We start from the raw sequence: 15,648 nt of genomic DNA, 5'->3' as shown, positions 1-15,648 counted from the left end.
ATATTCTCCTTTCATTTGTCGGATGACCAATAGCAAATCCTCTTTAACCTCTACCTCATTAATTCCATCTTTTATGCAATCTTCTAATCCCCAAATTAATGCCACATTATTTGATATAGCCTTTGGAAATTCCTTACCCTTGGCCCATACCTCTTTTCCTTCTAGATCAAATAAAACTATCCCCCTAGCCCCACATTGCCTGGAAGGGCTAAAGGCTCCATCAAAATGCATAGTGAAAGCAGTTGGTGGTGTCTCCAAATCTTTATATACTTCTTCCTTTGCTCCAGTTCCTTCTTCCTCTTCCTTCCTTTGTAAGCAAATCTACAAGAGAGGCCCTAGTGGTGTTTTCTATAATAAAAGTGAAAGAGAATCCTTAAAGCTCACAAATCCACTTTGCAAACTTCCCTCCTCCTGCAGGATTGGGTTTGCGGACCAAAAACAAGGTAACAAGTATGACTTCTTTACTGCAAAAACAAGAGACAAACCACCTTTCTCCATTTCACCATACTTCTCCTCGGCATCAATGAGTTGTCGGCTTGCATAATACACTGGTTGCATACGCCCGTGCTCTCCCTTTTGCAAGAGTATAGCACCCACCAACTGAATGTGATGAGACACTTGGGTTCACATAAAAATCCTCCCTCCCTAGGAGGCTGCACAATTGGACTTTGACTCATGCATTCCTTGAGCAAACAAAAAGATTAAATTTGATCAGGCCCCCATTGGAAAGAAACATTCTTCTTTGTCAACAGATTTATAGGATACATCTTCTTAGAGAACATGTCAACAAAGCATTGGTAATACTTTGTTTTACCCAAAATCCTCCTTACCTCCCTTACATTGGTAGGTGGTGGGAGGGCCACAATTGCTTGCACCTTCTCACGATCCATCTCTATGCCTTCTTTTGAGATAACATGTCCTAAGAGAACCACCTTCCTTCAAGTGGCATTTTCCAGGATTAAGAGACCCTTTTGCATCATCAATACTTTGCAAGGCCAACCTCAACATTTCCAAGTGATCCATGCGGCTTGAATAAATGCAAAAATCATCCAAAAAGACCCTTATAGACTTTCCCAAGTAAGGTGCAAATACCTGACTCATGAAGCGTTGAAAATTTGCTGGTGCATTGGTCAAGCCAAATGGCATCACCCTATAGGCATACACTCCCCAAGGGGTGATAAATGAGATTTTCCTTTGATCTTATTCACAAATCCGGATTTGAAAGTATCCAAAGTATCCATCACACACACTGAATACAACTCATAACTTGCAACTTGATCCAAAATCTCAGCCTAAAAGGGTAGAGGATAATAATCCCTCTTTGTGCATGCATTCAAAGGGCAAAAGTCCACACACACACCATTTTCCACCCTTTTTGGGAGTGACTACAACTGGGAAAATCCACTCTGAATTCTCTACTGGAAAAATAAATCTAGCTTCAAGGAAATTAGTTACCTCATTCTTAAGCACGTCCGCTTGCACTACTCCCAAATGCCTTAGCCGACTGTTCCATTGGCTTACTTTGGGGCTTGAGATCAATCTTGTACTCTACTAGGGTAACTTGGCGTACTTGTGAGTAGCTATTTGTAAAAAGGTTAGGAAATCCATCCAACATTTTTAAGTAATTCTCCCTTTCAATACCTGCTATACGGACTCATCAAGAAGAAGTTCATTCTGTTGGTGAAGACTAGTGAGGTCCACATCTCCTTTCTTGAACATGGTTGAAAACGCTTCCCCTTCCAAGGCTTCATTGTCTTCAGGATCCCCTTGATCCCTTCCCAGGGACATACCAAATGCAACTCCCTCTACCTCCCCTTCTGAGATGGAATCCTCGGAGCTACCACTTGTCTCCTCTTCATCGGATGACTTTGACTCTGAACTTTTGGAAGTTAAAGGTTCTCTTCTTACCACTTTCTTGCGCGACGACTCTTGATGTTGTAGTGGACCTTCTTATTCTCACCTTGTAGAATAAGACCACCTGTCTCCCACTTTTGAATTGCCTTCACTTGGCAAAGCCATGGCCTACCCAATATCAATGGGTAAGCCCTAGCATCAGGCTTTGTAGGAATGACCTGGAAAGTTGTATAGGCACAGAAATACCACATACATCCACTCCCAAATTTTTGACAATTCCTAAGGTTTTCACCCTAGTATTATCAGCAAGTTTGATGTGATAGTGAGAGTTAGTAGACGACAACTTTAAATCGGCATCTTTCATTGTTTTTTCACTCATGACATTGATTGATGCACCTCCATCAATGTATGCATTAGAAATTGTTTGCCCCTCAATGATGACATCAATCACAGGCACATCATCTCCTATATCAATATCCACCTTTTGAGCCATAGGAGTCCCCATTATCCCTCTTCTTCTTTTTATTAGATTCCCTTGTGCCAGCCAGCTTACCCCATTCCTTTTTGAGCTTTGGAGAGAGTGCCAAAAGCCGCCCCATATATGAGGCTTTTGTATTAGCCATATGCATAAGCCTCATGTATGTGGTTTATGCATTAGCCATATAGAGAAGCCTAATACATAAGCCTCATATTTGCAGCTTATGCATAAGGTTTATGCATGAGCTTATATATAAGCCTCACGTATGCGGCTTATGCATGATGCTTATACATATGACTTTATACATGAGGCTTATGCATATGCCTAATGCAGAAGCCTAAAACATAAGCTTTATGCATGAGCCTTATGCATAAAGCTAGTTACATACATGAGGCTTTTGCATATGGCTAATTCATAGGTCTCATGCATGAGGCTTATCATTGATAATGCATAAGCTTTTTTAGACATTAGACTCATACAAATGTAAATGCATGAGGCATATAGCCACCTCTTGAGAGAATAAGGCTATGCATATGTATAGAGGCTTATGGCTAATGCATAAACCTCATGTATAAGGTTTATACATGAGACTTATCCATGGCATCATGCACAAGTCTCATGCATGTGGCTTATTCATAAGCTTCATGCATGAGGCTTATGCATATAGCTAATGCATGTCTCATGCATGAGGCTTATGTACATGTCTCATGCATGAGGCTTATGTACTAGCCTTATGCATGAGGCATATGCATAAGCTTTATGCACTAGCCTCATGCATGAGGCTAAGGCATATGGCCACCTCTTTGGAGAATCATAGCTCTGAAAAGGCTATCTATTAGGAAGAAAAATTAACAAACCCTAATCTTAAAAACCCTATAACTTACAGACTCTACACTCGGGGGGTTCACCTGAAAATATGTAAGTGTAGCAAGTGACTTCATCAATAGGGGTATATTAATTCAAAAAAGTTACAGAATTACATTTACAGGAGGCATTTTTCAAACTATTTTTTGAAAAGAAAATCGTAAGTTTATGAAGAAAAAGGGGTCATTTTATTCATAAAAGTATGTAAGTGTAAAGGGGTTTTTTAAATACGCCTTGAACGCACATCATACATAAAATTTCTTAGAGGTGAACCCCTCCAAGAGATCCTATAACATGTAAAAGCATAAGAGAGGAAACATAAAAGAGAGGTTTCTTACCTTATGAGGGTTGTATGTGTAGATAACCTAAAAAATCAAACCACATAATGAAAAAGTATTAGTAATCCTAATCTTGACTCTAATAAAAAGCATATACAAAACCCTAATCTTAATAGAAATCTTAATGAAAGCTTTTATATAACATGAAAAACTTATTGAATATTTTTTTTCGTTGTCATTGAATCTTAACCCTGATCCTAGCTTCTACATAGAAGCCCTAATAGAGAGCTTTGATGGAGAGCTCTTCATCAAAGCTCTCTTTTAAGGTTTCTGTGTAGAAGCTAGGGTTAGGAGTAAGCTTCCATGAGAGAAGATAAAAAGAAGAAAAGAAAAACTTAAAAGAGAGAAAAGAGAAGGGGAATATTCACAAGAAAGCTTTCATGGAAAGCTTGCTTACATAGGAGATGAAGGAAAAGAGAAGACATGCCTTCATGGAAAGCTTGCTTACATAGGAGATGAAGGAAAAGAGAAGACATGCCTTCATGGAAAGCTTGCTTACATAGGAGATGAAGGAAAAGAGAAGACATGCCTTGGTTGAGCTAGGGTAGGAGAAGGATAAGATGAGAGAGGTAAAAGTGATAGATTAGACATAAACCTACAAAAAAACAAAAGGCATCAAGTTTAGGACATTTAAATGATAAAATCAGTGTGACGACAAAAGAAGCGTGAATACTTTTTCCAGGCCACACTACTAAGTAGTGTTTTATTTTTTTATAGTGCAGGAGTGTTTTTTTTGCTGCTAAAAACACTGTTGAGCATAAAAAAGTACAGTTTAGCAGTGTTTTTTTGTTGCTAAGCAACATTTTGAGAAACAAAAAAATGCTGTTGAGTAGCGTTAAAAGCCCCGACTTTCCCCTTCTAAAAATGCTATTGAAATGCTACTAAAAAGTGTTGTTGTGTCCCCGATGTGTTGTAGTGAAAAAACTTATTGGAAGCTTAGGGATACTATGAAAGTAATGCTAAAGTGTCGATTTAAGAAATGCATAGACTCCCTAAGATTTCACAAAGAAAGGAACCTCAAACAACAACAAAAAATGGTATAGAGTTTCCCAAGCCAAAAGGTTCAAAAAAAGATGAGTGCCCACACCCCTAGTCCATGCACAAAGATATTAAAAAAGATTTTCCTTCATATGAGTGCCTAAAGAAATCAACAAAAGCAACACCTCATCACAAACCTTACTGATAAGAGCACCAATTTCTCACATAGTGGAGAGCCTCCAAAGCATGAGCAAGCTAACTAGAAGTCCATAAGAAAAGTCCACAAGGACTCTCTCCCAAAAATATAGAAACCATAAAAACTTGTTGAGACTCAACTCAACAAGGGAAACCAGTAGTAGGTACTCTTGCCCATTGCCCCGCTACTTGATGAGAGGTAAATGTAAGATAGCATCCTCAACTATCCCATCCAAAATGGAGGTGATTGTACACATACTGCAGATAAATCCAATTTTTGAGATATGTGAAGCAAAGCTTAGCAATACACATAAGCACCCATTGTATCAAAACACAAGGATGATGAAGATGACAAGGATGATGATGATGAGGATGAGGAGGAGTAACTATGGAAAGACGAGCTATCAACCACTCTATGTTCTTCCCCTTGGTGTAATGTTTTGGCCCTTATGCTTCTGTGTCTCCACATTTACTTTGTATGCCATTCTTGATCTTGTGGGGTGGTCAACCTTCCATACTTGGCCATTCACTTGAACTTGGCATCTCAAGACACCTTAATGTATAGTCAATTTTGATTCTAATTCGAAACTTGTGACTTATTGTTTTTGGGACGAGTCTCTCTCAACCTGGGGCAGAGTGGGGACATACTTAGTATGTCCCTAGTCTGCCCTAGGTTTTCTTTTAAAGTGTAGATGGCTGGTATGGGCGGTAGTAAATTTTCACATATAATCGCTAGTAAGATCAGTGGATATACCAATGATTCTACCAACTATTGTGCCAGCAAGATTGACAAGTTTAAGAACCCGTCAAAAATCACTGGTGTAGGTGCTGGTTCACCTTTCTCTCCTTGTAGTGAGTTTTTCAGGACATGAAAACATAACTAGTTTTTCATGCCCATGAAAATCATCATTGAAAAGGAGATAAAGCTAATGTGTTGTATTAACATGAGATCATGCAAACCTCACAAAAAGAAGGGAGTTGGTTCACCAAAAGAAGGGAGCTAGTTCACCATGAAAAATTCTAGCTTTTCATGTTCCGAAAAACTAAACTCTAGTTTGTCACCTCACATGGTGAAACACATCAAGCATCAAAAGTGCATCTACATGGCTATGTTACTTCATCCTGGGTGCCAAAAAGCCAAAATAAGCCTAACCTTTACAACATGAGAAAACTTAATTGGTTTTTGATGCCATTAAAAAATTCATCATGCTACACAAAAAGAGGCTTTCGAGCTTCATCATGCACATACAAAGAAGCCCAAATAAGCTTACTGGAGTTTTTCACACCACACAAAGGGTATTTTCAAGGGATTATTGAAATCATCAAGGAACCTCTACAAGTAATGCCCAAGTGACCGCATAATATCACCTTGAATCTACTGATTTTCACACCATGAAAATAGCTTTATTTTCTTCCCCATGAAAAAGTCACTTAAATTGCTTGGAAATTGTAATCGATTGTCTTTACCTTTGCCACTACTTTCTACTCTATTTGATAACCCAAAACCTCGCTAACAAAATGAGACCCCTCAAAAATTTATATTCACAATAGGACCTACTCTTAAGAATAATGCCACCAAGATTATCAAATTATTTCATTAGCATCTCAAATGGTTTTGACTTTAAGAGCAACTACATCAAGAGTCTCAATGACTTCCTGTCATACACTTCGTTATATATATGCTTGAAAGAGCACTTTATTGTGTATATACTTGTGTATATATGCTTGTAAGACTACTTATATTCAATTCACTTCATTGTATATATGTATGTAAGACTACTTATATTCAATTCACTTCATTGTATATATGTATGTAAGTGTAAGAGCACTTAAATGCACTTCATTGTATATAGGCTTGTATCAAATCAACTTCATTGCATATCTATATGTAAGTGTAAGATCACTTAAACGCACTTCATTGTATATATGTATGTAAGTGTAAGGGCACTTAAATGTACTAAAAGAAAGCACATGGGATGAAGAATGTAGGCTGGACATATGTTCCTCAAGTTTGTTTGACAAAAATAAGGAAAGAATTAGCCAAAGAAGCTATTATCTTACATTGTCTCAACATATCACATGAGGAAATGAGAAAGTTCACGTTCATAACCTAATGATTATGTTTACATTCCTTTGAAATCCCTAGCTCTTGTCCTCATTGCTAATAAGCCTTAGAACCACACTATCCTGAACAATAAAACATTTAAACCCTACTTGTGATTTCCAATGAAGAAAATCAGAAAAAATAAAATAATTAAAAAAGAGATTAAAAAAGAATAAAAATGCAATCACTTGGTGAGGGACCTCGACCCAATTAGATGCTCCTAAACTTCTTTATTTACTAACAAGACTTCTTCAAATAATGAGTCTTCAGTGTATCAAAAACATTAATAATAAGCTTCTCAATTCTCTCCCACAATAAAGTCTTTTACTTTTACAACAAAGTCTTCTACTTGATCAGAAGGATGCAATCTACTCCATCAACATTAAGAAAGCGAGAATGTCATCCCGATGTGGGATTGTTACTTCTTATTAATTAAAGTTTAAGGGTCTATTCTCACATTCCCCCTTCTATTTGGAAAGAAAAACTTTATTTTTTTAAATTGATTTTATTGTTTAATTTTTATTTAGTTAGTATATTTTTCTTAATTTATAATTTTTTATAATTTAATTTAATTAAGATTTTTTCTTATAAAATTTATTTTCTCCCATCATATTACTAGTCTCCTCACGTGCATCTTTAATTCTCTTGCTCATTTATCTTCGTTGTCTTCAAAGGGTTGAAAGCATGCACAAACGATGTAACAATATAGTAGTTTCAGAAGCCATTTCGATGACGAGTTGTTACTTCTCCCAGGATCAAGGCTGCAAAGCTATCTTTACGTACAGATAGAGCTATGGAGGTGATGCGCAAAGTTGAGATGGAAGACAAATTCATCGATTGTGTTATTTAATGGAAGCGATTGCTCGGTGCATAGAAGCCACAAGGAACTTTTGTTCATTCTATATAGTTAAAAAAACCATTCACTATATAATTTCCTAGATATAAATGAGCATATCTAGGAAAAGTGCAAACTAGAGAAAATGAAACACTTTTCTAGATAGCTAACTAGGAAATACAATGCATGGATTTTTCTATATAGGAAAATTTATCTATATAGTAAAAATTTCCTATATAACAAATTTTCCTACAAAGGAAAAAATCTCCTATGTAGGAAGATTTTCTCTATATAGAAAAATTTGCTTACATAGGAAAAATTTTCCTATATATGTAAATTTATCTATGTAGAGAAATCCATGCATTGTATTTTCTAGGTAGCCTATCTAGGAAACTGTTACATTTTCCCTAGTTTGCACTTTTCCTAGATATCCTTATATGTATCTAGGAAATTATATAGTGAATCCATTGTATCTCTATATAGATAATGCTTAGTAGCTTATCCTCTAGATAGATCAATGAATCATGCTAATATACTACTTACAACATAATAGATTAAGTAGTTCTATAAAGCATTATAAAATAATAATCTCTTTATTTATCAAAGATTAAGCAAAAAAGTCTTGCATATTTAAAAAGAGGACCAAAAGTAGTCAACATACATCATGTTCAAAATAAATAGTACTTCAAGATTATCTAAATATCATGGGATTATGTTTACATCTTCTAAACTAATAGGTGTGGATTGTGCATTGAATTTGACTTTTTTATTGGCAATAAGCCAATGCACAATGTCACGAATCATAATGTCACTCCCAGGCCTTTTCTATCCTTTGAGTAGTTTTTGAAACTAATATTCTCCTTCTTTAGATTGACATATGTACTCTTAAGAGAAAAGTACATGTCTTGGATTGTATGCACTCTCATGTACTTTAAAATGATTGTCTCTATATCCTCCTCTGAAATGTGACTCACCTACATTCATGATAATAAAATATATAAAATTTTAAAGCATATTCAATTTACCTAAATAAAAAGATTCAAAATAATAAACTTATCAATGATAAATTTCTCTAATATAATATCACTTACTTGTAAAGGTTCACATGATGCCTCTACATTTGATTTTCCAATGTGTTCTAAATCCTATTTGAAATAACAAAATTAAACCCATCATGTTAAAAATAGAAAAATCAAATCCATTACGTTAAAAATAGGAGAATCATAACATTATACATCTATCTAACAATATCTTTAAAATGGTTGTTGGTATAATATTTTCACCCTTTTGGTGACTTCTTTCTTCCAAGTGAGTTTTCATCTTCTCACTTACCTTTGGAACAAGCCAAAAACTAGCATTAATAATCACAAAAGTAAAAAGAGAGAGAAAAAATAGGAGTACAAAGAGAGTAGAAAACTTTTGTAAGTTTTGCATTACCTTTATCTTTCTTTAACTTTTTCTTGAAACCTCATTCGTATACTTAGCCAAATTCAACATTGGATCCTACAAGTACAACAAAATATTAGAAGAAATATTGAAAACTTATCACATATACAAAGAAAAACTCAACCAAACCTTGTCTTCACTTGTCATATATACTAAAGGCTCTTGATTTCTTATGGCTCTCACTCTTTTTGATGTGTCATGATGTAGTAGCTCAGTAAAGGAATTACTATTCTCCTCCATTGTTGTATTATAAGAATCCTGGTTTATAAGATGTTATCAAAATCACATAGAATTCAAAAAATAATAGTCTTAAAATCAAATCTTTATGTGGACTAAGAGAATACACCTCATCGGATATATAATCTTGCAACCCTTCAAACCTCTTTGTCCCGAATATAAAGTTATCCATCTATATAGAAGAGCATACGTTTAATACAAAACCAAAAGAAATCCTACTTAGAATAAAATCAATTATATAATACACTTACATTCTCTATAGGTTGATCATTTTTTATCGCATCAATGTAAGGAGAGCTAGCTTGAATCTCAAAGTTTGTCTATAAAGATCACATTAGTAACAAAATCTTTTAAACAAAACGTTCAAAACATGTAACATTGCATAAGTTACTATGCATGATTCAAAGAAAAAACCATTATATATTCTCCTTATGATACATCTTTCTAGCTCTTACCTCTTCATATAAGAATGATTATATGCTTGAAGATTGAGTGTTGGCTTTAAGACCATGACATGTAAAATAACATAAAGTTAAAACTAGAACCACATAAATATATAATATAAACATACCCATGTAAAAAAGCTGCTTACATAGGAAAAGAAAATATCAAGTTTAGTTCTTTACCTCTTCATTAGAATTAATATTTCCTTGAGGAGTCAATGCAAGCTCCAAGACCTATGAATTTAGACCAAATAAAAAAAGTGATGAACTATGTATTAAGCTTCTTAAATCATATATATATATATAATACACACACACACACACACACATAGAGTTGAAGCATGTTGAAGCATACAATTTATGGCTAAAAAAACTATAAAATATGCTTACATGAATTGATGAGCTAGCATCCATGTCATTACTTGCTTCATCTATGGATTGAGTCATCCCTTGTGTTTTAATGTATTCTTCTATCAAACACAAAATGACAAATGCATTAGATTAGTTTTAAAATTATCAATCCAATTATTAGTTTCTAAAAGAACACTCATAAGCACAAACATTAACACTTACATTGTCCTTGATACTCTTCTTCTTATTGTACTTTCTATTTGCTTGTCTACCTCTAAGACCCACCATCTATAGATGTCTTCCTCCAACCAGGCGGTAGTTTCCAAGAAAAATGGCATGTTGATCCTTGAAGCATTTCTCCAATAATTCTTTCCCATAGAGCTTGTTTTGGTCTCTACTCACCAATCTAGGCGCTCGAAACACCTCATCATATGTAGGTGTAGGACTAATACCTGCTAAGACTTGTTGGTCAAGAGCGTGTGAAAAAGGAGGTTCCATATCTTTAATCTCCCCATTGCCTGCATAACTATGTGACATAGAAAACAATTTGCATAACATGCATAAACCAATTACAAACACACTAGTATATCTTTATATATAAAAGATTACAACATTTTAGATCGTTAAAACGTGTGTACCTTCCTTTGAGGTTGGAGAACTTTGAATATCCTTTATGATGGTGCTCATGAGACCATGTATATATATATATATATATATATATATATATATATATATGTATATGTATATATTATATATATGTATATACATATATTATACATATGTATATAATATATATATATATACACACACACACACACATATGTATATATTATCTATATGTATACATATATATATATATATATATATATATATATATATATACATACATATATATATGTACATATATATATGTATGTGTATATATATATATTATATACATATGTGAGCTCTTACGAAAGATTGTGAGCTCATGTATGGTCTTATTAGTTCTTGTGAGCTCATGTATGGTCTTATGAGTTCTTGAGAGCTTCTACCATACACTACGTGGTCATAAAAGGTAATCTTTGAGTTGAAACGATGATCACATTGATCTAGGAAATTCAATGACATCATTTATAGTCTTATGAGATATTAAGAGCTTCTACCATACACTATGTGGTCATGCAAGAAAAATCATGTTTATGACTACCGCCTTAATATGGAAAGGAAGAAGCACAGTGGCAAATGTATATGAAGTTTAAAGAACTCTTATGAGCATAACGCAGCTCTTGTGTCCACCTTTACTTCGCTTATGATGAGCATAAAGCAACTATTGTGTCCACTTTTATTTTGAACTATTATAATTATTTGTGGGCCTATCTTGGCATCTCCTATGTCAGTGTGTGCCAAAGATTCCTAGTTTTGAGAGTGGGTTGGTGATTGGAGAGCATGAATGGATATAGAACATGGAGTGAATTAAACCCTTAGCTAGACCACTAGAAAGTGCCAAAGCCATAGATAAATATTTACAAGTTCTATCCATATTTGGCAGCCATGCCCTAAGTCTTGATTTAAATCAGATAAGAGAGATCCCAAGGAATCATAAGAAAAAAGCTTTTAGAAAAACATTTCATGACCTCATATATGGTCTTATGAGATCTTAAGAGCTTCTACCATACACTATGTGGTCATGTAAGAAAAATCACGTTTTTGACTACCGCCTTAATATGGAAAGGAAGAAGCACAGTGGCGAATGTATATTAAGTTTAAAGAACTCTTATGAGCATAAAGAAACTCTTGTGTCCACTTTTACTTCGCTTAGGAGAATAATTATTTGTGGGCCTATCTTGGCATCTCCTATGTGAGTGCCAAAGATTCCTAGTTTTGAGAGTGGGTTGGTGATTGGAAAGCATGAATGGATATAGAACATGGAGTGAATCAAACCCTTAGCTAGACCACTAGAAAGTGCCAAAGCCATAGAGAAATATTCACAAGTTCTATCCATATTTGGCAACCATGCTCTAAGTCTTGATTTAAATCAGATAAGAGAGATCCTGAGGAATCATAAGAACAAAGCTTTTAGAAAAAACAATGAAGTGTTTCCAATAGATAAATTCATCGATTGTGTTGTTTAATTGAAGGGATTGCTCGTTACAGAAGCCAGTGGGCTTGATCAGTCACACCTTTCCAATATTATTAATTATTAATGAATATTAATTGATGATCAAAGGTCTACCGGGTGCTCTTCTATGAGCATAATGCGCAAATACGCCTCTCGCAAGAGTGAATTTATATATGAGTTGAAGCCAATGAGACTAATCCTAATTAGGCAGGGTTTGGGAGACCGAGGATGAGCGTCGAAGCTCATCCATGCACACGGAAGCAAATCGTTTGATCTTGTTGCTCAAAGAGTTGTTTCTCCTAAGTAACGTGGGTTTGGAGGAGCTGGTCCTAAGGGTTCCAGTGGCATCATACTCCAACTTCTCCACCCTGAACGCGAAGGGAAACGCTGATTTGTCGTTGGCTGCTTTCACCGTCCACACCCCATCTCTCTCCGAGCCCACACCGCCCCCAACGTCCGCGGCCTCAACCTTGGCGGCGGGTGTTGCTGTGAGTTTCGCTTTGCCCTCTACTTGGGCCTGTTTGTCGGCTTCGATCTTGATATTCTTTGCGTATATGATCTCCGTAACAACCCACAGAGTCTGCCCCCTGCAGTGCCAATAATAACTTCAACAGCACCCACAAATGAATAAACGCACCCATCATATATTGAAAACATCGACACTGATCAGCTTAGTCGATCAGCTGCTGCTAATTATAAGAGCGCCGCACGCAGCAATGAAGTAAGTCATTCCGTGTGAAAAGCAAAAAAAATAATTCATAATAATCAAGGAAGTTTGAAAGCATATTTTTTATCAGATTCAATCCCCCCCTAATTTAGTAGTACTGTAGAGAGCTGTGTACGAGCCATCACCTTTTGGAAGACCATCGCAGCTGAGGCTGTGATGTATCCGGCCTCCAATATGGAGGCTGATCGGCGCCGGGGTCGCTCGTCACCATCTGCATTAGAGTGTCCAACATAACACGGTAGGACTTCACACCAGTGACAGTGCAGTTGACAGTCTTGGAGCCCTTCACGTCAAACTGTGCACTGCTCAAAGATCCGCCTGCGGTTATGGAGGCCAGCAACGAAGTGGAAGACTTAATGGAGGATTGGATATCGGCCATGCTCTCCGCCTTGAACAACATCATATTACATTCCAAGGCTGCACTACTGTCCTTAGTACGGCCATTATTAGCGGACTGCAATGCAATATCAGGCTTGATTATGAATTGATCATTCATTAGCATCGCCAAGCCCGCTCTTATGGGCTTCTCCACGTTCTCCTTCCAGCCTTTGCCGTTCTTCACGCCAACACTCAGCATGGAGCCTACTGGACCCTCCTCAGTATATGAGGAGGGTCCAGCGGCACCGCATTATGGACCCTCCTCATATACTCCTCCCAACAGTGAACCATAATTCTTAAAAAAGGCAGGCTTCGATATCAAGCCCGTAATGGTAAATGTCATGGAAATCCAGGCTTTAGACGAGAAAGAAGTAATCAGGCCGACCATCGAGGTGGTAGAATCATCAACCATGGTGGTGACAAGATCCATGCAACCCAAGACTCTGGAGGCAGGGAAAGAACCGACCTCGGATAATAGGGGGGAGCAAAAAGTTATCACTTGAAGGAGCAGAACAATGTACGAACGGAGGTGTCTGATTGGGTGGAAAAGCAGCAGGTCCAAGAGGCATTGTGGGAAAAAGGAGCCAGAAAGGCCCAGGCTGATTTGTCGGCAAGAAGCCAACGTCATCATACCACCGATGAACCCAGATCAGGGAGGCAAAGTGCCCTTACCACAACCAGATGGGAACTAGGAGAAAGTTCTAGAGACATTGCAGCCCCCCAGAGAAAAGTGCAGAGGCACTAAAGCAGGAAGAAAGCCAAAGTAGGCTCACATAAGGAGAAACGTGGCCATACGATCTATGGGAAGATCTGAAGTGACAACCAATCCTTATGTCAGTGCAACAGCTCCTCACATTAGTGCCAAAATTTAGAGAGTTACTGTGCCACCTGATTCCCCAAGAGGAGAAAACGGAACCCTCATAGCCTCTCAAGTCCATGCACATTAAGAGGACAGAAACTATGTCGAGGGAAGCCCTAATTTATGATGATGCCATCCCAATGATGTAGGTGAAGTTGGCAAGAGTGGACATAGCAAAAGTAATGTTGGATGGTGGATCAGGAGAGTCAACATTTTTCAGATATACGACATGCAGAATGCTCGGGTTGAGCAGATGGGATCCAGCCCTGCTCGCCATAAAAATGGTGGATCAGGCGGTGGATCGAAGTTCAACCACTCAGATTAATCTGCAAGCTCACACTGGAAGAATTTGGAGGACATAAAAGGCACCTACTTGATGTTACTGGGCAGACCATAGCTCAGGCAGGCACGGACAATGCAAAACTATGATGCCGATAGGATAACTATCCAGAGAGGAAAGAAGAAAGTCAAAATTTCGGTAGCCAGTCGAAGGAAAGTGGAAAATCCTTCTCGGCCAAAAGTAGTTGGAGTAAACATGCTAGAAGGATTGGACCTCAATGAAGAGGAGGAGTATCTCCAACAGAATGCACATCTAATCAGCCTGTTTGAGTTTGATGTGGTCCAGATCATGGAGAGATATTGACCAACCTGTCATCACAAGAATGAAACTACCAGGGAGGACAGCCTAATCCACTGAGTGGAGGGAAATTGTTTGATGAGGTTGATGATTTTTATCAAGCCTTAGTCACTAATGGCAGTAGACTGAGTCTGCCAACAAATCGTTGCGGCATAAAAATCCTTTGAAAGAGACCTAAAGCAATCCAGACGGGTCAGAGAAGATGAACTGATGGAGATGAATCTAGATATTGCCGAAGATGGTATGGGTCAGTGCCAAACTGGAAGCTTCATTTCGGGAAGAGATTTGGGTGCTGCTCACGTCCTTCAAGGATGTTTTTGCATGGAGCTACACCCAAATGAAAGGGATTGACCCCTGATTCTACCAACATTGGATCAATATGAGGGAAGATGCAGTCCTCATCCGATAATAAATATACTGGATGAATCCCAACTATGCAAAACGATTTAAGGAGGAACTCAATCGATTGCTACACATTGGATTCATATATCCGATTAATCTGGCAACATGGTTGTCCCCGATCATGATCATTCCCAAGAAGAACCAGAAGCTGAGGTTCTATGTGGAGGAACTCAATAAATTGTTGTACGTCAAATTCATATATTCTAATTCCTCATAGCTCTAGGGGTTTTCAAGCATGCTCTACAGGCTGGTGACGTCAAAATTCAATTTGATCAAGTCTATAATGAGATCCAAGCTCTTCATCAAATCTGCAGGTGACTTTGGTAAAATAGAGATTAAACATTCAATATTTGGTCAAATCTTGTGTTTATTGGCTTAATCCTCTACTAGACTCATTGCTATTGATGGCCTTGAACGCATT

At 37.1% G+C, this 15,648-nt stretch overlaps 1 protein-coding gene across 1 annotated transcript; it reads right to left on the bottom strand.

The window, feature by feature from the left end:
* Nucleotides 1-12,224: 12,224 nt before the first annotated feature.
* LOC147613104 (uncharacterized) lies at nucleotides 12,225-13,534 on the bottom strand. The gene is made up of 2 exons (XM_086782031.1): nucleotides 13,077-13,534; nucleotides 12,225-12,811 (listed from the first exon to the last, which is right to left on the bottom strand). The coding sequence occupies exons 1-2, from the start codon at nucleotides 13,526-13,528 to the stop codon at nucleotides 12,424-12,426; spliced, it is 840 nt and encodes a 279-aa protein (XP_086638157.1). The 5' UTR covers nucleotides 13,529-13,534; the 3' UTR covers nucleotides 12,225-12,423.
* Nucleotides 13,535-15,648: the final 2,114 nt, after the last annotated feature.

This window comes from Cibotium barometz, chromosome 44, assembly GCF_041138505.1.
Source record: "Cibotium barometz isolate CiBa-2024 chromosome 44, ASM4113850v1, whole genome shotgun sequence".
Lineage (NCBI taxonomy): Eukaryota > Viridiplantae > Streptophyta > Polypodiopsida > Cyatheales > Cibotiaceae > Cibotium > Cibotium barometz.
Note: the sequence above shows the minus strand (reverse complement) of the source record. Positions and strands in the feature narration are given on the sequence as shown.

Bases quoted from the DNA above. Each gene is read 5' to 3' on its own strand.
- LOC147613104 (XM_086782031.1), bottom strand. From the start codon at position 13,528: ATGCTGAGTGTTGGCGTGAAGAACGGCAAAGGCTGGAAGGAGAACGTG. The intron at 12,812-13,076 runs GTGATGGCTCGT...TTGGCACTGCAG, and splicing joins CTGCGATGGTCTTCCAAAAG to GGGGCAGACTCTGTGGGTTG.